Here is a 25,475-nt window from a genome sequence, read left to right on the forward strand (position 1 = left end):
CAGCCGGAGAGAAAGGAGGACACAGTCACAGAGGTCTTGAGATGCAGTCTAAGTCATTTGGACCATGTCCTGTAGACAGTAGAAACCACTGAAAATTCTGAGCTATATTCAAACAGCAATGTACAGGATATTTTGGTGTGGGGAAATTTGGAGGCAGGAAGCTTTTTTAGGAGGATTTTTTTGTAGTCATTCAAGCGAGACACCGTAAGAGCCTGAGCTAGGGCAGCAGCAGTGGGAAGAGAAAGCTAAAGATGCATGGGAAAATGTGTTTTCCCTCAGCCCATCTCCAGTGCTTACTACCTCATCCTCTGCCTTTGATTTTTGCAGTTTTTAAGTTGGGGTTTTTAATTTTTAGGGAATTTCTTGAATATCACATGGCTCTCAGTGTACTTAGTCAATATTGGTTAAAGAGTCCTCAAAATTTTTTAGTTGATTAAAGATCCCAGATTTGGGTTGTTGAAATTTGATGGCCTGGGATTTGACGTAAAGACAGGGATTTGGCCTTAGTGTCTTTGAGGAATACCAAACATGGAATGTTTTTCCCCACAATCTTGGAAAAATAGGAAAACATTTTGTGATGTTTTAAAGTTAATAGATTTTGTTTTTAAAGCAGTTTTAGGTTTACAGAGAAGTTGAGCAGGTTATACAGAGTTCCCACCTACCCTCTCTCCCCAGTACCCTGTTTCCTTTATTATTCACATATTGCATTACTATGGTACGTTTGTTATAATTGATGAACCCAGGATTTGATACACTATTATCTGAAGTCCGTTGTTTTTTTTTGAAGTCCATTGTTTACATCAGGGTTTCCTCTGTGTTACACAGTTCTGTGGGTTTTGACAAATGTATAATGCCCTCTGTTCATCATCACTATGACACAAGGTAGTTTCACTGCTCTGAAGTCCTACGTGCTCCACCTAGTAATCCCACTCTCCCTACCCTCACCCCCAGAAACCACTGATCTTTTTACTGTCTCCATGGTTTTAACTTTTCCAGAGTGCCCTAAAGTTGGAATCAGTTATATAGTATGTCGCATTTTCAGACTGGCTGCTTCTGCTTGGAGTGCGCATTTAAGTTTCCTCCCTGATTTTTTATGACTTGATCACTCGCCTTTTTTTTATTGCTGAATAATATTCTTTGTATGGGAGTGCCGTAGTTTGTGGTACATCCACCTGTTGAAGAGCATCTCAGTTGCTTCTCATTGTTGGCAGTTAAGGAAAAAGCTACAGTAAGTACTCGTGTGCAGGTTTTGATGTGGATGCAGGTGTTCAGCTCATTCAGATAAATACTTTGGAGTGTGATTGCTGGACCAGATGGTAACACTATCTAGTCTTGCTCTTGTGGACATTACTCTCAGTTGTCAAATCATGGAATGGTTTGGGGGTGGGTTGTGTTTTCTTTCTCTGTTTTGGTGGACTCCTGGGACTGTGCCATGATTGGAATCTGTGCATCTTCTCCCCTCTTCCCCCCAGGTGTGAGTGTGGCAACTTGCATGGCCATCCTGCATGTGGGTAGTGCCCAGCAGGTGCGGACAGGGTCCACAAGCTCCAAAGAAGAGGACTATGAGAGCGATGCGGCTACGATTGTCCAGAAATGTGTAAGCTGGGTCCCCTGGCCTTGGGGGCCTCTGTCGTTCAGTGAGGAAATAGTGCCAGGTCCACTCTCTTCCCAGGGAGAGGAAAGGATGTGGAGTCTTTTCCATCCCTTCCCCTTGGTAGCAGGTCTAAGAGGTGGGCATTCACATGGTTGGCTCTGTGGAAGGCACCGCGTCTTTGTGGTGGCAGTGGACCTTGTGAAAGATGAGTCACTCAGTCTGCACGTGTACTGAGGGCTTGCTGTGTGCATCAGTGCACTTTGAGCGGAGACCTACAGTACACGAGATAGTCTCTGAGAATGGTGAGTGTGTAGGACGAGTCCCTGTTTTGTACCATGATCTGATGGGGGCCTGGCTGTGTTGCTTTAGATGGTGTGTGGGGGACATCTCTGAGAAGGTGACCTGTGAGCTGAATGTAATGAGGAGTCAGCATCATGTAAAGGTCAAGGAAAGTGTGATGGAATCCTATCTTTAGAAAGTGCCTTGAGGATATTTAATTCTTCAAGTGAAATTAATTTGGGTGGGATTAAGGTTTGTAATGAAGTAGGTCAGCTTGCTCAGATTTTTGTGTATGTTTGATGTTGGACAGCTTGAAATCTATGACATGATTGGACAAGCAATCAGCAATTCCCGGCGGGCTGGTGGAGAGGTAAGAAGGATGTCTCTGCTACATTCCTGTTTCATAGCTCGTAAGATCTCTGCGTTCATACTTTTCTTTTGTGCTTTTTCAACAGCACTATCAGAACTTCCAATTGCTGGGTGCCTGGTGTTTGTTAAACAGCCTTTTCCTCATATTGAACCTCAGTCCTACTGCCTTGGCTGATAAGGGGAAAGAGAAAGACCCCCTGGCTGCACTCCGAGTCAGAGACATCCTTTCTCGTACAAAAGAGGGAGTGGGCTCTCCTAAACTGGGACCTGGGAAAGGGTATGTGTCTACTCGATTGCTACTCATGTTTTGTTTTGTGTCCCTGCCATTTTATGTTGATGGGGAGCTAGGGTTACCCCTCTCATCTTCACATCAGTAGAACAATTTGCCTGCATACCTGGTTAAATTTAACAACTAAGGTGATGATCATAGTCCCTTATGCCTACGTCATAGCTGTGTGACTTTGGACAGATTGCTCATTTTTTCTGAGCTTGTTTGCTTATCTCTAAAGGGGAAAATGTGTAATACATCTTTCAGGGTTTTAATGAGGTTCAAATCAGAAAAAAATGCTTCTGTTTTGTAAAATGGGCTGGTATGACTTGCATTTAATTACTTTACTTGCATGTTTAACCTGTAAGGAGGATTCTGTCAGTTGCTCCTGGCTTGCTTCCTTAAAACATTTGCTACCGTTCTGACGAAGTCTGGACAGTAAGCCCTGCTTGCTTGGAGAGGAGTTAGAGATAGGACTTCCATGTGGTTTGAGGTTTTATTTTCTAAGCCCAGGCATTTCTAGATTTTATTCATTCAGTCCCTACCATGTGCTGGGCTCTCTCCAGGCATTGAGGATGTAGCACTATTCAAAGCAATGTCTGTGCTTTTATGGAGCTTACTTTCTCATTGGAGCAACTAATAAGTTCATGATGGATTCTCATATGAGTGTTGTGAAGAAAAATAAGCCAGAGCCAGGGGCTAGAGAGTGACAGGGGCTGTTATTTTAATTAGGATGGTGAGGAATGGGCTCTAAAGATAAGATGGAGAGAATATATGTGAGGTGACAGAGGGAGCCATTGAAATTTTGGGGGAAGAATTGTTCAGGTTTGAAGGTGGAGGTATGATTGGCGTTTTTAAGGATCAGCAAAGTTGGTGTGGCTGGTTGGAGCCCTCGGGAAGGGAGAGTAGTAGAAAGTTAGGTCAGAGAGGTAGCTAGGGGCCAGATCTCCCAGGGCCAGGTGTTAATTTGTAAGTGGTGGAGGGTGTTCCCCAGGGGAGTGATCTGTTCTGATTCATTAGTTATTAGTGAGCCGATACCCCAGCTGCTTTGAGGAGAATAGATTGCAGGGTGTAAGGCAGGAAGGAGGGCGAGTAGTTGGGAAGCTAATGCATTATTCCAAACAAGAGATGAAGGGACTTGGAATAGGGAGCCGGTGGGAAAGGCAGAGAGAAGAGGTCAAAGCAGCATGTGTTTGGAAGGTACAGCTGACAGGATTTGCTGATGGCTTGGATAGTGAGTGTGAAAGATAGGACATCACAATTTTTTGGCATGAGCAACTGGGTTGTATAATTTATGGAGACGGAACACTGGCTTAGGGCTTGGGTGGCAGGAAGGGGAAGAAGTATAGAATTTCGTCTTCACCATGCTGAGTTTGAGGTGATGTCAAACTTTTCTCTATGTGAGATGTTGAGTAGGCAGTTGGTATGGGCGTCTGGAGTTCCAGGAGGAAGTCAAGTTCTGGACCTCATTCAACAGATAATATTCACTGAGTATCTTCTCTGTCCCAGGCTCTGTGTCAGTTCTGGAGTGCTGTGATGTACCAAAAAAAAAAGACACATTTCCGAGAGACCTGAAGAAATATGTCAAATTGTGTCTAGAGAGTATTCTAATAAGAGTACTTGGCCTAGTCAGAGAAATCAAGGCAGGCTTCCTTGAGGAAGTGTTACATGAGCTGAAAATTGAAATAGATGTTAGGATGGTAGATAGTAGATACCAGGCACAGAAGAGAGGTAAGCGTGTTCCAGAGAGAACAGTAGTTTATGATTTTGTGAGTTTCTGTCTTCACGCTTGGCACCGTAGCAGGAAACGGGAGGATGCTAAAAGGTCTATCCTTCAAAGTAGCAGTTACGTTTAAAAAATGGCTCTTGTTGGGACGCCTGGGTGGCTCAGTTGTTAAGCGTCTGCCTTCGGCTCAGGTCATGATCCCAGGGTCCCTTCGCTCTCTCCCTCTGCCTCCTGCTCCCCTGCTTGTGCTCTGTCAAAGAAATAAAATCTTTAAAAAAAAAATGGCTCTTGTTTCTTGACCTTTAAAAGGAAAACCTGTACCTTGTATAAGTTACAAATCATAAGAAAGAGGAAAATAAGTCATCCCAGATTCTACCACCCAAATCGGTAAACATTCTTCCAGACATTTTTTGGTGCACGTATGTAAGTGTGTATGTTTACAGAACAGGATCGCCGTTAGAAAATATTGTTGATAACTTTTCAGTGGTGCTGTTTTGGATTCACTGTGAGTGTTTAATGGCTGGCGGTTTTCCACCATATAAACATGCCGTTGTTAACTAATTACCCTATTGAAACACTTATTTAGGCTATATTAAATTTCTTGTTTTGATAAACTGTGCTTTGATAAATCTTCCTAAATGTAAATCTTTGTGAACTTGTTTAATTATCCCCTTGGGGTAAATTCCCGGAAGTATGATTGTTAGGACAAAGGGTACACTTATGTAAAAATTTGCAGTGTTTCGTTAGACTGTTCTGATTGTACTCTCACTAGCTGTGTGTGCACGTGCCCATTTCTCCCGGTCCTCTGACAGCAGCTGTCATTAATCTTCACATTTTTCTAATCTTAAAGGAGAAAGATGGTATTACATCGCTCCTAATCATATTTCTTTGTGAGTACGACTGTAACTACCTGTGTCTTTTGTCCCAGTTTTCTCTTTGGTATTTGTCCTTTTTTCTTACTGACGGACATGAGCTCTTTATATATTAGGTATACTAATTCTTTGTCCTGTGGTTATTTGGACCGAAAGAAAGTTTTACTCACATTTAATGTGTAAAACTTTGTTTTTATTCTCTGGTTTGTGATCAGATATTTTATAGAAGTTGGTGATTTTTACCTTTTTTCTTCTCAGAAGAATGGCTTTTTTTTTTCCTTAATTGATGAGCAGTTTCTTATAAAAGGCTATGACTCTGGAACAGCCAGCTGAAAGAGATGCCTAGGGCAAGGTGCGGGGAGAGAACGTGGAGCATCCCTGCCCTCTGACATGTTCTGCTCTCTCATCTCCCTGTATTTGTCAACCCAGAAGCTTTCTGAAAAGAATGACTTTTATTATTTTTTTAATTTTAAATTTTTTTGAAGATTTATTTATTTGAGAGAGAGTACAAGCAGGAGGAGTGGCAGGCAGAAGGAGAGGGAGAAGCAGGCTCCCTGCTAAGCAGGGAGCCTGATGTGGGGCTCAATCCCAGGACCCTGGGATCGTGACCCGAGCCAAAGGCAGATGCTTAACCCACTGAGCCACCCAGGCGCCGCAAAAGAATGACTTTTATAAAAAGTTCAACTAACCTTTGAATGTCAGCATCTTTCACGTCAACCAGTAGATTCGAACTAATAGTTTGAATTCCAAAATGCCATGTGTTTGGAAGACTTTGTTGTAGTTCTGGAGTTCTTAACCTGAAGCCTGTGGATCCTGAGGCAGGATGTGAGTGGGCTTCAGGGAGATGAAGCTTTTGAAATTACATGCAGATATTGTGTGTGCATTTTTTTTTTCCTTCTGGGGAAAGGTCCATAGATTCTGAAAGGGGTCTAGGCCCCGAATGGTAAGATCCCCTGTTTTTGAGGTTTTAATTTGTTGTGTTTACTGTTTTGTGTAGGCACCAGGGATTTGGGGTGCTCTCAGTAATATTGGCAAACCATGCTGTCAAGCTGTTAAGCTCTCTCTTTCAAGACCTGCAAGTGGAAGCTCTGCACAAGGTGAGGGCTCGTGCTTGGGGTCAGCATCTTCATTGCTGGTTTCACTTCTGGGGAAGCTACCTTGAACCATCTGCTCCTGTTGTTCCTTCCTGCTCAGTTGGAAGACATGAATTCTCTTTTGCTATGGTTCCCTTCAGGGCTGGGAGACAGATGGTCCCCCTGCGGTCCTGAGCATTATGGCCCAGAGCACCTCCATCCAGAGGATCCAGCGGCTGATTGACTCTGTCCCACTGACGAACCTGCTGTTGACATTGCTCTCAACCTCCTACAGAAAGGTGGGTGGTGTCACACCGCTGAGAATTGGGAGGATTTTATATAACCCTTTCAAAGTGAATAAGATTGTGTACTGTGACCTTTATAAATTCAAAAGTTGTGGTAGTGGTTTTGAAGATGAGCAGAATTCTTGAATGATTGCACAGATTTGAATCTGTTGATTGCAGTGTTGTGACATGTATGGCTGCTTGGTGCTTTGTGACAGTTGTCCTGCTGATGCGGAAACTTAGGGGGCGCTCTGGAAACACTCGTGTTTCAGTTCTTGTTCACAGCTTTGGCTTTGGAGAGCCTTGGGATGAAGTGATCAGAGCCCTGAAGGGAGGGTGCTGTTAGGAGGGCTTCTTGGATTTAGAGGAGAGGAAAAGACAGTGGAGAGAGTGTCTCACGTGGTGAACAAGGTGAAGTAGGGTGGCTCCATTTTTGTGACCAGCAGTTACAAAAGCTTGCTGCTTTCCTAGGCCTGTGTCCTGCAGCGTCAGAGAAAGGGCTCCATGAGCAGTGACGCCAGCGCCTCGACCGACTCAAACACCTACTATGAGGATGATTTCAGCAGCACGGAGGAGGACAGCAGCCAAGGTAGAGAGGCCTCTTTTCTGTGGCACTGTGCAACAGGAAGTCCCCCACTCCTCCGGGGCTTCTTCCTTTCGTGTCCTGTTTGCCGTCTTCACCTGCCAAGCGTGCATCTTGATTTTCTGTGCCCTTAAAGGTGACATGTTATTACGAGTAATTTGAGCCGTGGAGACAGAGGACAGAAACTGCTCTCAGCCCAGATTGCTTTTCAGCCCTTACCTTCCAAGATCAGAATACATGTCAGTTCTTCTTTTTGTGTGGACCTGTTTGGTGAACTCTGTTCTGAGCTTTCCCAGTGCAACTCCAGAGGTTGTGTGAGAGGGGTTGGGTTTGGCTGTTGCCACCGATGTGTGGCTTGGGGAGGCATAGGGAGAGGAACTCCAGACTGTTTCAGTGAACAACAGGGCAAAATGAACATTCCCTCCTGTCTTTGGAGAGAGATTGAATAAGAGAAATGTCTCAGGTTCTTTATAATCAGGTTTGTGGGAATAATGTATAGAGTATTGTGAAAGGTGTAGCTCTTAATTTGGGAACTGATAGGTAAGAACAGATTTGTCTTTCAAAATGTTTGGCTTGTTGCCAGTAAAGTGAGGTTGTTTCTCTTTCTTCATTGGGCTCCTTTAAGAAATACCAGTTCTGTTGAGGTATAACATAGATAATAAAATGCTCCTGTTTTATGTGTACATTATGTGTACATTTAGATGAGTATTGATAAATTTATGCAACCATGTAACTACCACCTGAAATCAAGATATCCTTGTGTTCCTTTTGGCGTAGATATTTCCACAAAGCCGATGTACTAAAAACTTTGTAAAAATGTGTTATTTTTATTACTTCTATTTTTTTCTCTGTTCAGATGATGACAGTGAGCCTATTTTGGGGCAGTGGTTTGAGGAGACCATCTCCCCCAGTAAAGAGAAAGTGGCACCTCCACCTCCTCCCCCACCCCCTCCGCTGGAGAGCTCTCCTCGAGTTAAAAGCCCCAGTAAACAGGCCCCTGGTGAGAAGGGCAACATTTTGGCTAGTCGCAAAGATCCTGAGCTGGTAAGAGTGGATTTCTGAGGTTTAGGGGAAGGAGAGGTGGGGAGAAGGGGTGTGAAAAGCAGATCGTTTGAACTAATAGGTTGGGTTAACTAATAATAATCTTAAGTAATATTTAGATATTTACTTAAGACTTAAGTGTCCTGATGGTGTTTGATTAAATGATTTCTACTCTTGGTATTATTTCTTTGATTGAGGGTTAGTAACATAGCCTTTGGAGTTAGAAGTGAGTTTGAATCCTTCTACCACTACTGGCTCTGAGACTTTGGGCAAGAATCTAAAATTCTCCAAGCCTCAATTTTGTCTTCTGTCATATGGGAGTGATTGTACCTGCCTTTAGGGGTGTTGTGAAGAATTAAAGAGCCCTTAGCATAGGTGTGGGCCATCGTTAAGTGCTTGCTAATTAACTTGTTCAAGCAGCATTTCTAGATAACGTACTATCAATCCTGTTCTAAAGCTTTATCGGTAAAACAAGTTAGATACGGACCACACTTTCCTACAGCTTAGTCTAGTCCGGGTTGTGGACATAAAACATTTACACAATAATTCAGTTTCATTTTGAGAGACAGGTAAAGAGCTGGGAATTCTGTGTGTGTATAATGATCATACAGACTTCAGAATTCCTTATTTCAGTAATGTCCTTGAGCTGAAGAAATGCAGGGCCTTAGAGGAATGACAAGTCTCTCAAGCAGTCTCTGTCTTCACACGGTGTTTTCTGAAGTCTGTTGTGTTTAACTGGTGCAATTTTGTGTAACTGGTAGAATTATGTGGGAAAGATTGTCATAATTAAATTGTGTCCAACTGTAGGGGATTTAAAATCTGACTCTAATTCGTTGCGTCTGTTGCATCAGATCTGTGGGCATGTTTTATTTCTCTTTATATTCAGGATTTGGAGGCACTCTGGGCTTGTGACCCTGACATAAGGTTCTTTATGTTCTTTTTAGTTCTTAGGTCTGGCTTCCAACATTTTGAACTTCATCACTTCTTCCATGCTGAACTCGCGGAACAATTTTATCCGAAACTACCTGAGTGTGTCTCTTTCAGAACACCACATGGCCACCCTGGCCAGCATCATTAAGGAGGTGGACAAAGATGGACTCAAGGGTCAGTAGACAGGATAGGGACCTAGTGGATTTTTTTTTCCCCAGTGGCGTTTGGCTGTTGGCAGGGCGGTATGATGCATCAGGGGCTGCTTGAATAATCAGTGTCCTTATTTGCCTTCCAGGTTCATCAGATGAAGAGTTCGCTGCTGCTCTCTATCACTTCAACCACTCTCTGGTAACTTCTGACCTTCAGTCACCCAACCTGCAGGTTTGTGTGCACTGAGACCTTTGGCCAAGTGCTGTCTGCGTCCGTTCCCAGTAGGCTGTAGTGTTCCAATTGTAAAGGAGCATGGCTTGTGGTGGAAACCCCCTCACTGGAAAGAGAGAGATTATTCTAGTATGTCCCACTGCCGCATCAGGATCATTTTAAGAAAGAGAAAATGTGTTCTTTATTTCTAAGTCTTTCAGTAAGCTTAAAGCAAAGGAAAAACTACAAAACCAGCTCCTAATGACTGCCCTAGTAGACAGGTGGACAGAATAGACAAGAGGGCAGTTTATAAAAGGAATTATCAGTGACTAACAGTCCTAGGAAATGCTTAACTTCATTAGTAATCTAAGAAATCCATGTTGGGAATGTGTGTTTTATTTTTATTTTATTTTTTAAAGATTTTATTTATTTGTCAGAGAGAGAGAGATAGCACAAGCAGGGGGAGCGGCAGGCAGAGGGAGAAGCAGGCTTCCTGCTGAGCAAGGAGCCCAATGCAGGACTCGATCCCAGGACCCTGGGATCATGACCTGAGCTGAAGGCAGATGCTTAACCGACTGAGCCCCCCAGGCGTCCCTGGAAATGTGTGTTTTAAAGGAGTCATTCAAATTACAGGAGGTAGATGCTTTTAGATACACGCCTACTTGCAGACTCACCACCAGAATAAAGCCTAGGATCTTGATGGTAGGCCTTAAAAATCTTAGGGTTTTCTCTCCTCACTAGTAGGCGATGTCTTGAATCCTGTATCTCAAATTCCCCCTTTCATTAGTTTCATATATATATTTATTTTTACATTTGTATTCCTTAAAGTTTCAAACTATTTGATTGCTTTTAGCTTTATAGTAATTGATACCATGTTCTGTATAATTTTGTTAGGCTTTCTTTTTTCATTGAATATTATTTAGCATTATGTTGCCAAGATTCATCTCTACTCTTGCTGATTCTGTAGTTTTTGTTTTGACTGTTACATGCTGTCCCGTTGTGTTTGTGACTACCAATTTGTTACCTCCCCTCTGCTCCCACTGGTGGACCTTTTGGTTGTGTCAGGGTTTGTTGTTACTCCAGCTGTTGCTGTGATCTTGGGTCCCCTGGCATAACAAGGGGTTCTCATGGGCAGATAACTGGGAGTAGAATTAGTAGGATCCGGAGTATGTGACTGTAAGCAGGTAGTGCCAGACTTGCTCTCTAAAGTAGCTGCACCGATGGGGCGCCTGGCTGGCTCAGTCGGTAGAGCATGTGACTCTTGGTCTCGGGGTTGTGAGTTTGAGCCCCACATTGGGTGTAGAGATTACTTAAAAAAAAAAAAAAAGCTGCACCAAGTTTTACCATCAGCAACGTGTCACATTGGTGGATTCACTTTCTCTCCCAACATTTGACCATGTCGTGTTTTTTTTTTTTTTTTCCCCAAGCCCATTGTGGGGCTTGAACTCATGACCCTGAGATCAAGACCTGAGCTGAGATTAAGAGTCAGACACTTAACCGACTGAGCCATCCAGGTGCCCCAACAGTGTCGTATTCTGATGATAATTTTTTTAACGTGGTCTAAGTTAGTGATTCTTAGTCTTTTAGTGTACATAAAGATCCCTGGGGAATTTAATAAATGCAGATTCTTAGTTGTAGCTACCCCTCACTTCCCCAGAAGACTTATATTTGGTAGATCTCTCCAATAGCTTGCCGAAGATTGTTGTGAAAATTTTTTGTTATTCTTAAGATTATTTCAGTGGATTTTCAGAACCAGGACACAATTCAGGGGTTTGCACTTGCCTCCAAAGGGACAGGATCTAGGAAGCTATTTCAAAAGGTTAAACTTGATTCTTACTATCCTGTTATTTGAAAAATTCTTAATTTATTTCATTGTTTAAAAAGATGATTATAAAACCTATTTATATGTACCTAATGTTAGTTGAAAAAATTTGCTTTGGGGGTGCAGTCAGTGGTGGCATAGTCAGTGGAGCGTCTGACTCTGGGTTTTGGCACAGGTCCTGATCTCAGGGTTGTGAGATTGAGTCCCGTGTCAGGATCCATGCTCAGCTTGGAGTTGGCTTGAGATTCTCCCTCCGTCTTCCTCCGCCCCTCCCCCTGCGCATGCACATGTGTGTGCGCTAGCCCTCTCAAATAAATAAATCTTTAAAAAAATTTTTTTTTTTTTGGTCAGGAAAGGGACTATAACTTGAGTGGTAAAGTTGTTGATCTATCTAAGATGAAGAGAAGAAAATGCTTCAGTTAGCATATGGCCTGTAGCACCTTCTCAGACTGTATAGGGTCAGGATGTCCTGCGAAAGTTAATAGCTCCTTGCTGAGATCTAAGTTTATTTAGGGAAGTTTCAAAGTTCATAGACTTGGCCTTTTCCTGCCTAAACTTGTCCAAATAATGGGGGAAGAAATACTTTCCTGTAGAGAATAAGAGTTCTTAAGATTCCTGTAATGATGTTGCCCTCTTAGCATTTACAAAATAATTCCAGACCTTGTGTGGACATGCAGCTTGGCTGCCCATAACCACTGACTTTATGGAGAGCAAATTATCAAACTTCCCTCTTCATTCCATTTCCAAACATGGGACTTTAAATTCTTCCCTCAAATTTCATTACTATGATGGAAGAAAGTGAAGGATGGTTAGTGTAATTTAACTATCTGTTATTGATATTGTTTCTCTGGAATCATGTACAAAGTTTTTTTTGAGAGAGAGTGCATGTGTGCTTGGCGCGGCGGGGGGGGGTGGGCGGAAGGGAGGGGTAGAGAGAGAATCTTAAGCAGGCTTCACACATAGTGTGGAGCCTGACACGTGGCTCCATTTCATGACCCTGAGATCATGACCTGAGCTGAAACCGAGAGTTGGACACTTAACTGACTGAGCCACCCAGGCATCTCACATACAAAGTTATTTACCCAAGGTGTCTGGCTTGCATTGCAAGACATACACAGTGTCCTTTAAGGGAGGTAAATGAAATGGAGCCCAGTCTGTGAGAGAAAACAAATGTAAGTTATATCATAAAAACTTTCTTCACCTGTCAGAATAATAAAAAACTCGTTCTGAATTAGTTAGACCGCTAGGCTTTCTCTACTTACAGAAGAAATCAAAACCTATTTATTGAAGAAGACTTACGAACATCTTGGAAAGAGGACTTTCTCCTAAAAGGCCATGTGCTTAGTTGGCATGGTCTCTCTGTTCTTTCAAATTTGTTTAATAGAGCAGTCTGCTGAGATGATTTTTGTCTTCTGAAGCCAAATGAGAAAGCAGGCTTAGTCTGGCTTTCTGTTGGCATTCTGCTCTATTGGCCATTGGTGATTAACTCAAACTCTAGCCCCAGTTGGGGATGGAGCTGTAAGGTTGGGGATCCAGCCCTCTAATCATGTGGTTGGTTCCTCTGGCAATCGGCCCCCATCCTGAAGCTGTCTAGGGGTCTCATTATCATAAACACAGGTGTTATTGAAAGGGGCTTATTATGAAGAGCAAAATACGTTCTTCTCACTCTTGTCAGGAAATGACAAAATTTTTAGGAGCTCTGTGCCAGAAATGGGACAGAGACCAAATATGTATTTCTTCTTATATCACAATATCACAGGGAGTTAGTGTTTCATGGGCAGAGAGTTTCAGTTGGGAAAAATAAAAAAGTGCTGGAGATGGATGATAGTGATGTTTGCATAGTGTCTGTGTACTTAATGCCGTGGAACTGTACACTTAAAAACGATTTAAGTGGTAAATTTTATGTTACGTTATTTTATCGTGATGTAAGTAAAAACAAGACACACACCTGGCTAGTGTGTGTGTCTACTAGTTCCTACTAAAGATTAGCTGCTATCTTTATTAGTTTGTTACTATTCTTCTTCTTCTTCTTAATGTTATAGTTGTTATTAACATATTTGTTGTCTTGTATTTATTACTATTACGTGTGGGAGTATAATAACTTAATATTACGTAGTGGTCTAGGTCACTCATTCATTCACTGAGTATTCATTGAGCACCTACTATGTGCCAGGTAGTGTTGCGGGTACTGAAGAAATCCAGATGACTTGAATTAGTTTGGGATCATGAGGAAAGGGGGTGGGTGATACAATGTGGATAAAGGGCCCACGGTAGAGATCATGGGAAATTATTTGACTGGGGTAAAGGACATGGATAGGAAGGGTCTGAGATACTGCCTGCCTTTTCAACCCAAATGAGACCAGAAGGGTGCCGTTGTCTTTCATAGAAAGGGGACGTCAGCAAGGAGAGTCGGTTTGGTGGTAGAAGGAGCCGTTGTGAGTGTGCAGGGAGCTCACTCTTAGGTTTGAGTCAACTCGGGTTCTTTTTACTCACGGTTGCAGGTTTGCTCAGAATGATCCTCTGGGTTGTTAAGCTACATGAGGCGCATTGTGCCATTTTCTCTTTGTTCTGAAAAACAAGCCGTGTCTGCTTACCCACATAACTTGCAGTCCCTTGTGGTCGGCCAGCCTGGAAGCCACGGTGCAGGAGAGCTTGAGTGCGAGGCTTTCTTTTCATGAAGGAGTAAGCTAAAGGCAGTGAACTGTGATGTTACCATGGGATTGTGTTGCTTCCTGTCAGGATGGGGAATTTTATAGCCCTTTCAGTCCAATGAGAAAAGCAGTTCGTATATTTTTGTATACGGGCATTGTATATGAGTTTTGTATATAGGAATTGTATGTTTTATTTATGTTTTTAGTTAAAATAGTTGCCACTACTACTATTAAAAAAATCATTTTAAATAGGATGACATTTTGAGGTGCCAGTGGGATGAAGACATCTAGAAAGTAGTTGGAAATGTGAGTCTGAAATTCAGTTCTTAAAACATTAAGATTGAGGGATGCCTGGGTGGCTCAGTCGGTTAAACGTCTGCCTTCGGCTCAGGTCATGGTCTTGGGGTCCTGGGTTGGAGCCCCACATCAGGCTCCCTGCTCAGTGGAGAGTCTGCTTCTCCTTCTCCCTCTGTCTCTGTCTCCCACTCGTGCTTGCGCTGTCTCTCAAATAAGTAAGAAATCATAAAAAAAATTAAGATTGATAATGGAGCTTTGGGATTTAACCACTAAGAGGCAGCCGTTGAAGTCACGAGAACAGTTAAGAGGGTTGGAAGATGGCCCGAATGGGGAGGGCGGAGGCAGAGAGTCCAGGAGTGCCGGCACCAAGCAAGGGTGGGCGCAGGGCACCTGGAGGGCTGGAGGGAAGGCTTCAGCCAGGCCTTTGTGGGGGTGCTGTGGCTCAGTTTTACTTAAAAAGTCAGTTTCCCTTACTTAGGGGCTACTGAGAGTTGGAGTGGATAGGGGAAACCAGGTTCTGAGGAATGTTCGCTCATTTCTTAGGGCTCTGAGGCCTGAAACAACTTGACACAAAACAAAAAACCCTCTCAAAAAATATGACATCGATAACATATCCTTCCACCAAATTCATGATTTACATTTTTTGATGTTTTTTTCTAGTCCCTATATTATAGTTGCACAGTTTTGCAGTTAAGATCAGAACATCTATACATCTCTTTCTTCTGCTTTTAAAAATTTTACTATTTCAAAAATTGTTACCTTTTTCTTTATGGTTGTCACTATTATGGCTGCATATTCCTTGATTGAACACTAAGATTTTTTTCTAAAATTTTTTTTTATTATTACAGGAGTGCTACAGGTAATATTTTTGATGTAGTTAAGGCATGTTAAGTTTTTTGAATTACTTCCTTGAGTCAGGAATTGAGAAAAGTCTTTAAGCCTGTGTGCAGCATAATGATTAAGAATGCAGATTTTAGAGATAAACCTGGCTTGGACACATGGGAATCATGTGGCTTAGGTCGTGTTCTTAAACCGCTCTGAGCTCTATTTCCGCATCAGTAAAATGGAGCACGTACCCACCTAATGCTATAGCTCTGAGCATTTCGTGTGGCAGTATGTGTGCAGCTAGCCTGTGATAACCACCCAGTACATGTGTGAACTACTCTTGATATCTGTGACATTTTGAATAATTATTTCCAAGGATTGGGCTCCTCTGGGATGTTTTATAAGAATATAATTTAATTTGGGGCGCCTGGGTGGCTCAGATGGTTAAGCGTCTGCCTTCGGCTCAGGTCATGATCCCAGGGTCTTGGGATCGAGTCCTGCATCAGGCTCCCTGCTCCTTGGGAGCCTGCTTCTCCCTCTGCCTTTCTCTCTCTCTCTCTGTCTCTGTCTCTCATGAATAAATAAATAAAAAGTTTAAAAAAAAAGAATATAATTTAATTTGACAGACTTAGAAATTTATCCTGTATCCCGAGGTAACTATGATTTGTGTCTTCTGAAGCCAAGTGAGAAAGCAGGCCTTTGTCTGGTTTTCCATTGGCATCGTGCTCAGTTTGTGTGTGTGTTTGAGAAGATAAGTTGCAGCTTAGATAACTGAGCTGCAAGTCAAGCTCATTTGAAAGACACGCTACAACTGGAGGCAGACAACCCTGACTAATTTGGGGTGCCTTGACATTATAGAGGCAGACTTTCTCTGCCTCTAAGCAGAGGCTTACAAGAAAATACAAGCGGCTGGACCTACGAGTTGCAGGACCTTCCCACTTTGTATGTTACTTGAGGTATATAACACGTTGTGAAAGAAAAACTGTCAGCTCGTTTGGACGGTCATCCAGATTCTGCTGTCTCGTGCATCTCTCCTTTAGTGTCAGGACCCCAGTTCTGACACTAATTAGCTATAGTTGTGACTGGGATTAGATTAGTAATTTTCCCTTTTTTCCTGTTCGTTGAGTGAAATGACCTTTCTCCAAAGTGCGTCTAAATCTGAATTTCCTCATGCTCTTTAAAATACTCTTCCAGCATTAAAGAGTAACATTTAGGGCCCGCGGGGAACCTTTGGCCTCATTTTCCGTCTTTTTTCCTAATGGTCTCTTGTATGTCTTTCCTGGCAGAACACGCTGTTGCAGCAGCTGGGAGTAGCACCTTTCTCTGAGGGCCCTTGGCCCTTGTACATTCACCCTCAAAGCCTCTCTGTGCTTTCACGCCTTTTGCTCATCTGGCAACATAAAGCCGGCGCTCAAGGTGATCCTGATGTCCCTGAATGCCTTAAAGTTTGGGACAGGTAAGAGAACTCCAGGAGAAGCCCTGCAGAGAAGGTTCTGTGCTTTTTTAATTTGTTTGACTTGTCTGCAGTTAGCCTGGGGCTCTGAGGTGGTATCTGATGGTAGGGTGTACGGTGGTGAGGGTGGAGGAGTATGTTTCTGATGGCTTTGGGGGAAGATGTGCTGTTGAAGAAGCAGAAGTACCTACACCATGGTCTGGAAACAGAATCATCCCTTAGCACATGGGGGTATGGTTGCAGTTATGAGACCGAACCTGAATCCTGAACGTAGCCAATTTAACCTGACCTGATTTTCTGAAAGACCGGGAACAGGGAAGCCAACTCTGTCTTTGGTTATTTTGCTTTCAACATGAAAACCACTCAGGGTGACTTGCAGTCTTTTTTGGACAACTTTTAAAGAATTATTTTACTTGGGGGAAGCTCAGATTAATCATCTAAATCCTCTTTAGATGGACCTATATTTGCCATTTTTGTTTACATGGTTAAGAGTCTTCAAAGCAGTTTGTTTTCCTAAAAGGCTTTGCTTTTCTCTTCCCCATACTATGATCAAATAGCTCTAATGCTGGATTTGAGAAATCATAAACCTCCTTGAATGCCAAAGTCCCACTGTATTTTTCTTGGTGGAATCTTGCAAAAAGGCCAGGAGGGGGGGAGGGGGGGAGGGGGGAGCATAGGGGGATGGGGTGAGGGAAACCCTTATTAAAACACAAATCTCTCTCCTAAATTAGCCAAAGGCAATGGAAAACAGTTGTCTACATTCATTCCTTTTTTGCATAAAAGCTCTTTAGACAGGTTCTCTGAATAGTGTAATATTTTTTATTGCTTTTTAGTACATTGAGTTATTTTTGAGTGCTGTCATGCAGTGATTTTAATCTGTAGTATAAACTCTTAAAATACAAATTAAGCTGTAGAGTCAAATTATAGGGAAAAGTAATTGAACTGTTTCTAGTTTATAAAACTATCCAGGTTTATTAACTAAAAAAAATGAGCCACCTTTTGGGGGAGCTTACAGTTCTTTTCATGGTCAGAAATGGCAGAGTGGGTGTTTACACTACTGCCACAGTCAACAGGGAATATTTTGTGGCCGAATTTATCTTTTTCGTAGCCGAAGTTGAGTTTTTAATCTTCTCTTTACGTGTAGATTTTTGTCTTGATTTGTTATCTTAATGCCTGGGTTTAAAAAGCTTAACTCCTCCAAGCCCTGGACATTGTAAATCTTGGGGGATGTTCGGACTTCTTTTACCAGACACGTTCTCCTTTTCTCTGCGGTAGGTTTCTGTCGACAATGAAGCAGAATGCCCTGCAAGGGGTGGTGCCCAACGAGACGGAAGATTTGAATGTAGAACACCTGCAGCTGCTCCTTCTCATTTTCCACAATTTCACTGAGAAAGGCCGGCGGGCCATACTGACCCTTTTTGTGCAGATCATCCAGGAGTTGAGTGCCAACATGGATGCGCAGGCGCGCTCCGTGCCTCTCATCCTGGCTCGCCTCCTTCTGATCTTTGATTATCTGCTTCATCAGTACTCCAAAGCCCCTGTGTATCTGTTCGAGCAGGTACAGATGAACACATTGTTTTTGCTTTACTAGCTGTTATCGAGAGTGTTTTTCTTTTTCTTTCTTTTTTTTTAAAGATTTTATTTATTTATTTGACAGAGAAAGAGACAGCGAGAGAGGGGACACGAGCAGGGGGAGTAGGAGAGGGAGAAGCAGGCTTCCGGAGGAGCAGGGATCCTGATGAGGGGCTTGATCCCAGGACTCTGGGATCATGACCTGAGCCGAAGGCAGACGCTTAACCAACTGAGCCACCCAGGCGCCCCGAGAGTGTTTTTCTTCTCAAGTTGCCATGATCCAAAGCAAAATGACCTGCTCACTTTAGGTTTTAGACATTTCTTGTGGTAGGTTTATGATTAACCTTAGGAAGACTACTGGACTTGTGTGTGTGCGCTCACGCTTTGTATTTAGCCAGGAGCAGTAAATGTAGGTTATTTGATTTGATGGTTTTGTGAAAATTGGATTATAGGTTCTGTTCACAGATGTCCTTTGAATTAACCCACTTTACCTGGTGTCCAGCTCAGTGCCCTGAGCATCTGCCCTCCCTGAGTATTTGTTAGTGGTTGAATGATAGTTGAGCAGTAAGTTTTATGGATTAGTAAACTGTTTTGTTATAGGGATCCAACATGAGGACGGGAAGGCCAGTTAAGGATTATTCAGCATTTCCTAAAATGTTTGCTTGAGCCCTATTCCCATTATACTTTGGCAAAAAGATGCTCCCAAAGAAATCACAGAAAAATCAAAACTATTTTGGTTTGTGAGTTTCCCAAGCTTTGATATATTGACGAGTTATCACACCTGCAGTGAGATGCGGAATGTGGCTTTGTATCTTTCTTAATTTGAGTATTTGTGTTTTAAAAGGTGCAGCATAATTTGCTGAGTCCTCCTTTTGGGTGGGCAAATGGATCCCAGGACAGCAACAGCCGCCGGGCAACCACCCCTCTCTATCATGGGTTCAAAGAAGTAGAAGAAAACTGGTCTAAGCATTTTTCATCAGGTCAGAAAGAAGATTGTCAGTAAGAAGCTGACTCACTAGTTCTCACGGGGGGGGATTGAATTTGGTGCTGGAGATTGCTGGACACTCCTCAAGATTTAGTCTATTCCCTACAGGTGGCAAATACCAAGGGATTCAAAACCTTTTCGGAAATAGACTGTCACATATCCCACATTGATTTAAAAACAAAAAACGAAGCAACACTGAGACATAAGAATTAGGAATTTTTGTGTCTGCTCATAGAGTGCAGTACATGGATTCCTGCCACTCTGAGTGATTACATTTAATTTTCCATAGGAATGTGGTTCTAGCCCACAGGCTAAATTTCGTTTTGGGTCATGGTGGGATACTGTTGAGAACATAATAGGAGCCATGACCTTCTCTGTGGTGTTTCTCAGGAGCAGTTGTCCATTCTTTTGATGAAATGCTTCTTGTTTTATTTTTATTTATTTTTATTTTAAGATTTTATTTATTTATTTGACAGAGTGAGAGTGCACAAGCAGGGGGAACAGTAGAGGGAGAGGGAGAAGCAGGCTCCTTGACGAGCAGGGAGCCCAATGCGGGGCTCGATCCCAGGACCATGGGATGATGACCTGAGCCGAAGGCAGTTGCTTAATGACTGAGCCACCCAGGCGCCCCTAGAGCAGTGGTTCTTAACTAGGGATGATTGGGCCCCTCCCCCGGTGGGGACATTTGGCAGTGTCTGGAGACCTATTTGGTTGTCACAACAGGGAGGGTGCTAAACATCCTGTCGTGCACAGGACTGTAGCAAAGAATTACCTGGCCCCGAATGTCAGCAGTGCCAAGGTTGTTTGTGTCTTCAGGTGTCCAAAGTGTTTATTTAGTTTTTACATTTTATACTCGCTAAACAGAGTTGAGAATGAGACCATTCTTTTAACGAGCCCACTGTTTTTCAGATGCTGTCCCACAACCCAGATTCTACTGTGTCCTGTCCCCAGAAGCCTCAGAGGATGATTTGAACCGACTCGATTCTGTGGTACCAGGAATTTTAAAACCCCATTTTACATGTGGGTCAGATGGTTTCCACCAAAATCAGTCTGTCAGGGGAAAAGGGAATGACTTGCTTTTTGTAATGAGGGAATTTGGCCTGTATTAGGATTTGAACTTATTCTAGTAGGAATATGTTATTTGCTGGGCTCTACTTTTGCCGTAGGGGCACCTTCTTCCTGTCTCTGTTAGCATCTTCACGTGCAGATATTTTTAATGGAAAAAATAGTTAACATCATTCTAATACCTGCCCTTGTGTGCTCACAATAGTCCATAAAACTGAGAGAGATCCCTGAATGGGAATCTTGCTGCAATGAGAAATTCTTACCTGTAATTTGAATGAGCTATTTTGGCAGTCATGAGATTAAATGATAGTGTATGGGTAGTAGACAAAATATTTCAAAAAATAAGAAAAAATGTTTTTTTCCCTCCATGTTAGGCATGTGACGTTCTTTTCTCTAAGCTTGTCAAGTATGATGAGCTTTACACTGCACTGACATCCCTGCTTGCAGCTGGATCCCAGCTTGATACAGTCAGGAGAAAGGAAAACAAGAATGTAACGGCCCTGGTAAGACCACTGAAGCCCAGGCTGATTATAAAGAGTTTGGAATGTGTTTGATAATTGGGTAGTGGTTCTACCAGAAATTTCTTCCTGGAATTCCTGGGATCTACTGAATTATCTATTTCCAGAACTGACTGATACTTCAGTATTTTTTTTTTTTTTAAAGATTTTATTTATTTGGAAGAGAGGGCGAGAGAGATTGAGAGTGAGCACAAGCGGGGAGGGGGGCAGGACGGGCAGAATGAGAAGCAGGCTCCCCGCTGAGGAAGGAGCCCGACGTGCGGCTCAATCCCAGCACCCTGGGAGCATGATGTGAGCCAAAGGCAGCCGCTTAACCGACTGAGCCACCCAGGCGCCCCTGATATGTCAGTATTTCTATGTAGTTTTGTTGGCTGTGTTCACTTTAGAGATAATTTAACCATTTTTGCCTTTCTTTCTGTTACATTGAGGGAACTATATGACTTTGAGAGTTAATGGCCACCTAAATATCAGACCTTCAGTGAACGGTCGTTGATGTCTGACGTGAAAGTCTCCCACTGGCATTTTTTTTCTGTGGTCCCATGAATGCGTCTCTACTTCTGGAAGCTGTAACAGCAGTTCAGGCCACAGAAAGGGGCACCTCCTGATGGGGTTGCCAGGCAGAATGGTCTGCTCTCTTTTGGTTACTTGGTAAATTCTTGGGGAGCCAGAGTTGTCTTAAAACAATGACTTTGGTCTGTGAGATGTGCACAGGTGGAGCAAGTTACTTACATGTGTGTTTTACTATTTGTCTTTTTTTTTTTTTTTTAAAGATTTTATTTATGTGACAGAGACAGCGAGAGAGGGAACACAGCGGCGTGGGGGTGGGGTTGGGGGAGGGAGAAGCAGGCTTCCCGCTGAGCAGGGAGCCTGATGCGGGGCTTGATCCCAGGACGCTGGGATCAGGACCTGAGCTGAAGGCAGATGCTTAATGGCTGTGCCACCCAGGCGCCCTATTTTCTGCTTTGTTATTATATATATTCTCTGTCAAAGACCTGCAGAGCAGACTTGCAAGCCAGATCTCAATTGAAGGTCAGGACTGCACACAGTGTGCTTTAAACAGTTGTATTTGGAATCGTTCTTACTGTCCGGGGGCTCATGACTCGATACCAAGTGCCACTGCTGTGACCACTCTTTTCATTTCTTCCAGGAGGCCTGTGCCCTTCAGTGTCACTTCTTGATACTGTGGAGGATCCTGGGGATTTTGCCACCATCAAAGACCTATGTGAACCAGCTGGCTCTGAACTCACCTGAGATGAGTGAATGTGACATCTTACACACTCTGCGCTGGTCTTCCCGCCTCCGCATCAGCTCTTACGTCAGCTGGATAAAGGTACCACGGTGTCACCCAAGGCTTGCTGCCAAGGGGTGGCCAAAGCCACCATGCTCTGTACTTGTGGGAACTTGTTAGTTTTTAAGGATAATGAAAGCTTTAGACTCTGTCTGTGATAATCTCCTGAACACTTTTTCTTGCTGTCCAAACAGGATCACCTTATCAAACAGGGCATGAAGGCAGAACATGCTGGTTCTCTCCTAGAACTGGCATCTACCAAATGCAGCTCAGTGAAATATGACGTTGAAATTGTAGAGGAATACTTTGCTCGACAGGTATGTTCGTTTTGGGTCCATAATACCAGGATTTAGCTTCTGCCGCAGCCCTTTGCCACAACTAATTAATATCTTGGGTACTTTTAAAGATCTCATCATTCTGTAGCATCGACTGTACCACCATCTTGCAACTCCATGAAATTCCAAGTCTGCAGTCCATCTACACCCTTGATGCTGCCATTTCGAAGGTCCAGGTCTCCCTGGATGAGCATTTTTCCAAGATGGCCGCCGAGACCGATCCTCATAAGTCATCTGAGATCACCAAGAACCTGCTTCCAGCCACTCTACAACTCATTGACACCTATGCATCATTCACTAGGTGTGACGGGCTGCCTGACCACAGATGTTGGAAATGGGGAATTGAGATCCTTGGGTTGTTTACTTTGTTTAGAAGCCTGAAAATTCTTCAAATTGAGCTTAGTGGTTCTAAGTACTGTTCACTGTGCAGATCCTTAAGGACTCAGAATCTTACATTTTTTTTCTTTTTGTCAGCTCAGGGTTTTTTTCTGTCTTGGTAGAATGTTTTTTTCTCTAATATAAAGAAAGGGATGCCTCATGAGAGAATTTTCAAATAGTTCAGGAAGAGTCAAGAAGAAGTTTGATTTCTATAAATCTTTAAATATTTTCTAGTGTTTAACTTGTAGGATACAAGGAAAGATAATGAAATTTCCCTAAACATGTCATTTTTGTTATTCACTAAGATGAAGCTTTAAATGCTCTTTAAATTTCATGTAAGTAGAGAAATTTTATAATGAGTCGGGGAGTATTTTGAAATCCGGTCTTTTCTAAAATAATACATATTGCAAATTGCACGCCCTAAAGATGGGGAGTTTATTCACAAAACAAAATTTAAGGCTTTTCGTACATGGGAAGAACTGGCAAAACTGTGTCTGACTTGCCACGTAACATTAGCACACCAGAGTTGAGGAATGGCTACCCTGTATAGCTGTTCTCACCGGGCCCCTTTACGCTTATTTACTTTCTCTGGTCCCTGTAGGATTTCGCTGTTCAGCTCCTGTTCTATGGAGCTTTTATGCTAAAAGGGACTTGGGTTGTTGTAAAGCTTAACTAAAGCCTAAGTTTGAATGTCTTGGAGTAAGTAGAGTGAGGACTATTGGAGGCACAGTTCTTGACGATACAGGAGCAGTAGGCATGAATGGCAAATGGGAGAGCTTGCTATGTGTCAGGTATTTTTCTAGGTGCCGGAGGGATTGCAGTAGCAAAGCTGACCAAGTCCCTGCCCTCTGAGAGCTGCTAGGCTCCAGTCTGGCCCATTAGGCCAACTCTTTATACAATAAGCTGTTAATAAATGTTCCTGGCAAGTAAGTTTGGGAAGTCCTTAGTAAATATAGGTGAACTGCTTTTGAAAAAGTATAGAACAGTTGACCTTTGAACACTGTGGGATTGGAAGCACCAATCCCCCTGTGCAGTTGAAAATATGCATAGAACTTTTGTTTCCCCCAAAACATAACTACTCGTGGCCTACTGTTGACCAGATGGGGAAGTAAAAGGACTTGAGTAGGACTGGAGTTAAGGGCAGTAGTTGCCCTCTGAATTTACAGCCATTTGTATTTTCCTGAATTGTAGTAATTGCCTTACTGATAACATAAAGTCTCTGTTAGCACATATTTTGTATATGTTTGTACCATATACTGTATTCTTACAATTAAGCTAGTGAAAAGAAAATGTTAATAGGATAATCATAAGGAGGACAGAATATGTTCACAGTATTGTGTTTTATTTATTGACAAAAATCTGTGTAAGTGGACCTGCGTGGTTAAAACTCCTGTGGTTCAAAGGTGAACTGTACTTCTCAGAGCCTTCAGTATATAGACTGCCAATCTTCAAGGCCAGGGGGAGGTGGGTAGATAGTGTTCAATGTTTGCCAAGCTCATTTGTCCTGGAATTGTGTATTGGGGACATTTCAGAGGATGGGATATTCTTTGGAAAATAGCTACCCATTGGAATTTTTACGAGATCACAAAGGGGCAGGTACTGTCAACTACATTTAATAGATTAGGAAACTGAGGTACAGGTGTTTCAATTTGTCTAGGGCAGTTTCTTCTAACTATGATGGGAGTAGATTCTTCAGCTTTCATGTATCCCCTATTTTTTTCTTCAGAGCCTATTTGCTGCAGAACTTTAATGAAGAAGGATCCACTGAAAAACCTTCCCAGGAGAAATTGCATGGCTTTGCTGCCGTTTTGGCTATTGGCTCTAGTAGGTGCAAGGCAAACACTCTGGGTAAGTGCATGTGCTTTTTGAAATGCTGGTACCACTAGTAGGACGTGTCCTACCACTTATCTACCTGTCTACTGACATTTACCACTTACTGGAACCTTTCTGTATATCAAACGTTGACATAGGTTTATCTCTGTCAGTCTTCTCAGAAGCTTTATGTATGTTATTTTCCCCTTTTACTCCATAGGAGACTAAGTCTTAGAGAAGTCAGTTTGCCCAAGATCCTATGTCTTGCAGGATGTGGAGGCTGGGATCCAAACCAGTCATTTGGTTCTAAAGCATTAGCCTGTGTTCTCCTTTTCATTTATGGAGATCAGGAAGATTAGCAAGCTGCTGCTTCATGCTGGGCAGACCTCTTCCCCGTGTTAGGAATGATCTGGTAGAAATGGTGGCTGGGAATGTCCACAATAGCCAAACTGTGGAAAGAGCCAAGATGTCCATCGACAGATGAATGGATAAAGAAGATGTATATATACACAATGGAATATTATGCAGTCATCAAAAGGAATGAGATCTTGCCATTTTCAACGACGTGGATGGAACTGGAGGGTGTTATGCTTAGTGAAATAAGTCAATCAGAGAAAGACATGTATCATATGACCTCACTGATATGAGGAATTCTTAATCTCAGGAAACAAACTGAGTGTTACTGGAGTGGTTGGGGGTGGGAGGGATGGGGTGGCTGGGTGATAGACATTGGGGAGGGTATGTGCTACGGTGAGTGCTGTGAATTGTGCAAGACTGTTGAATCACAGATCTGTACTTCTGAAACAAATAACGCAACATATTTTAAGAAAAAAGAAAAAGAAGAAGATAACAGGAGAGGAAGAATGAAGGGGAGTAAGTCAGAGGGGGAGACGAACCATGAGAGATGATGGACTCTGAAAAACAAACTGAGGGTTCTAGAGGGGAGGAGGGTAGGGGGATGGGTTAGCCTGGTGATGGGTATTGAGGAGGGCACGTTCTGCAGGGAGTACTGGGTGTTATGAACAAACAATGAATCATGGAACACTGCATCAAAAACTAATGATGTAATGTATGGTGATTAATATAACAATAAAA

The 25,475-nt window shown here is 42.8% G+C and overlaps 1 protein-coding gene across 3 annotated transcripts in view; it reads left to right on the forward strand.

The window, feature by feature from the left end:
• UBR4 (ubiquitin protein ligase E3 component n-recognin 4) overlaps positions 1–25,475 on the forward strand; it is a 130,792-nt gene that overhangs the window by 11,348 nt on the left and 93,969 nt on the right. For all 3 annotated transcript variants that reach the window (XM_028108295.2, XM_028108297.2, XM_028108296.2), the window contains exons 9-26: positions 1,473–1,597; positions 2,184–2,243; positions 2,329–2,519; positions 6,106–6,205; positions 6,343–6,480; positions 6,937–7,054; positions 7,905–8,092; positions 9,034–9,193; positions 9,315–9,400; positions 16,261–16,430; positions 17,703–17,985; positions 18,844–18,979; positions 19,894–19,973; positions 20,424–20,552; positions 21,715–21,897; positions 22,050–22,172; positions 22,262–22,491; positions 24,295–24,416. In XM_028108295.2, coding sequence (XP_027964096.1) covers positions 1,473–1,597; positions 2,184–2,243; positions 2,329–2,519; positions 6,106–6,205; positions 6,343–6,480; positions 6,937–7,054; positions 7,905–8,092; positions 9,034–9,193; positions 9,315–9,400; positions 16,261–16,430; positions 17,703–17,985; positions 18,844–18,979; positions 19,894–19,973; positions 20,424–20,552; positions 21,715–21,897; positions 22,050–22,172; positions 22,262–22,491; positions 24,295–24,416 — 2,622 coding nt within the window. The remainder of the gene's footprint in view (positions 1–1,472; positions 1,598–2,183; positions 2,244–2,328; positions 2,520–6,105; positions 6,206–6,342; positions 6,481–6,936; positions 7,055–7,904; positions 8,093–9,033; positions 9,194–9,314; positions 9,401–16,260; positions 16,431–17,702; positions 17,986–18,843; positions 18,980–19,893; positions 19,974–20,423; positions 20,553–21,714; positions 21,898–22,049; positions 22,173–22,261; positions 22,492–24,294; positions 24,417–25,475) is intronic.

This window comes from Eumetopias jubatus, unplaced genomic scaffold (genome assembly GCF_037043125.1).
Source record: "Eumetopias jubatus isolate StellerSeaLion01/CBP00866 unplaced genomic scaffold, mEumJub1_p1.0 scaffold_4, whole genome shotgun sequence".
NCBI classification, from domain to species: Eukaryota; Metazoa; Chordata; class Mammalia; order Carnivora; family Otariidae; genus Eumetopias; species Eumetopias jubatus.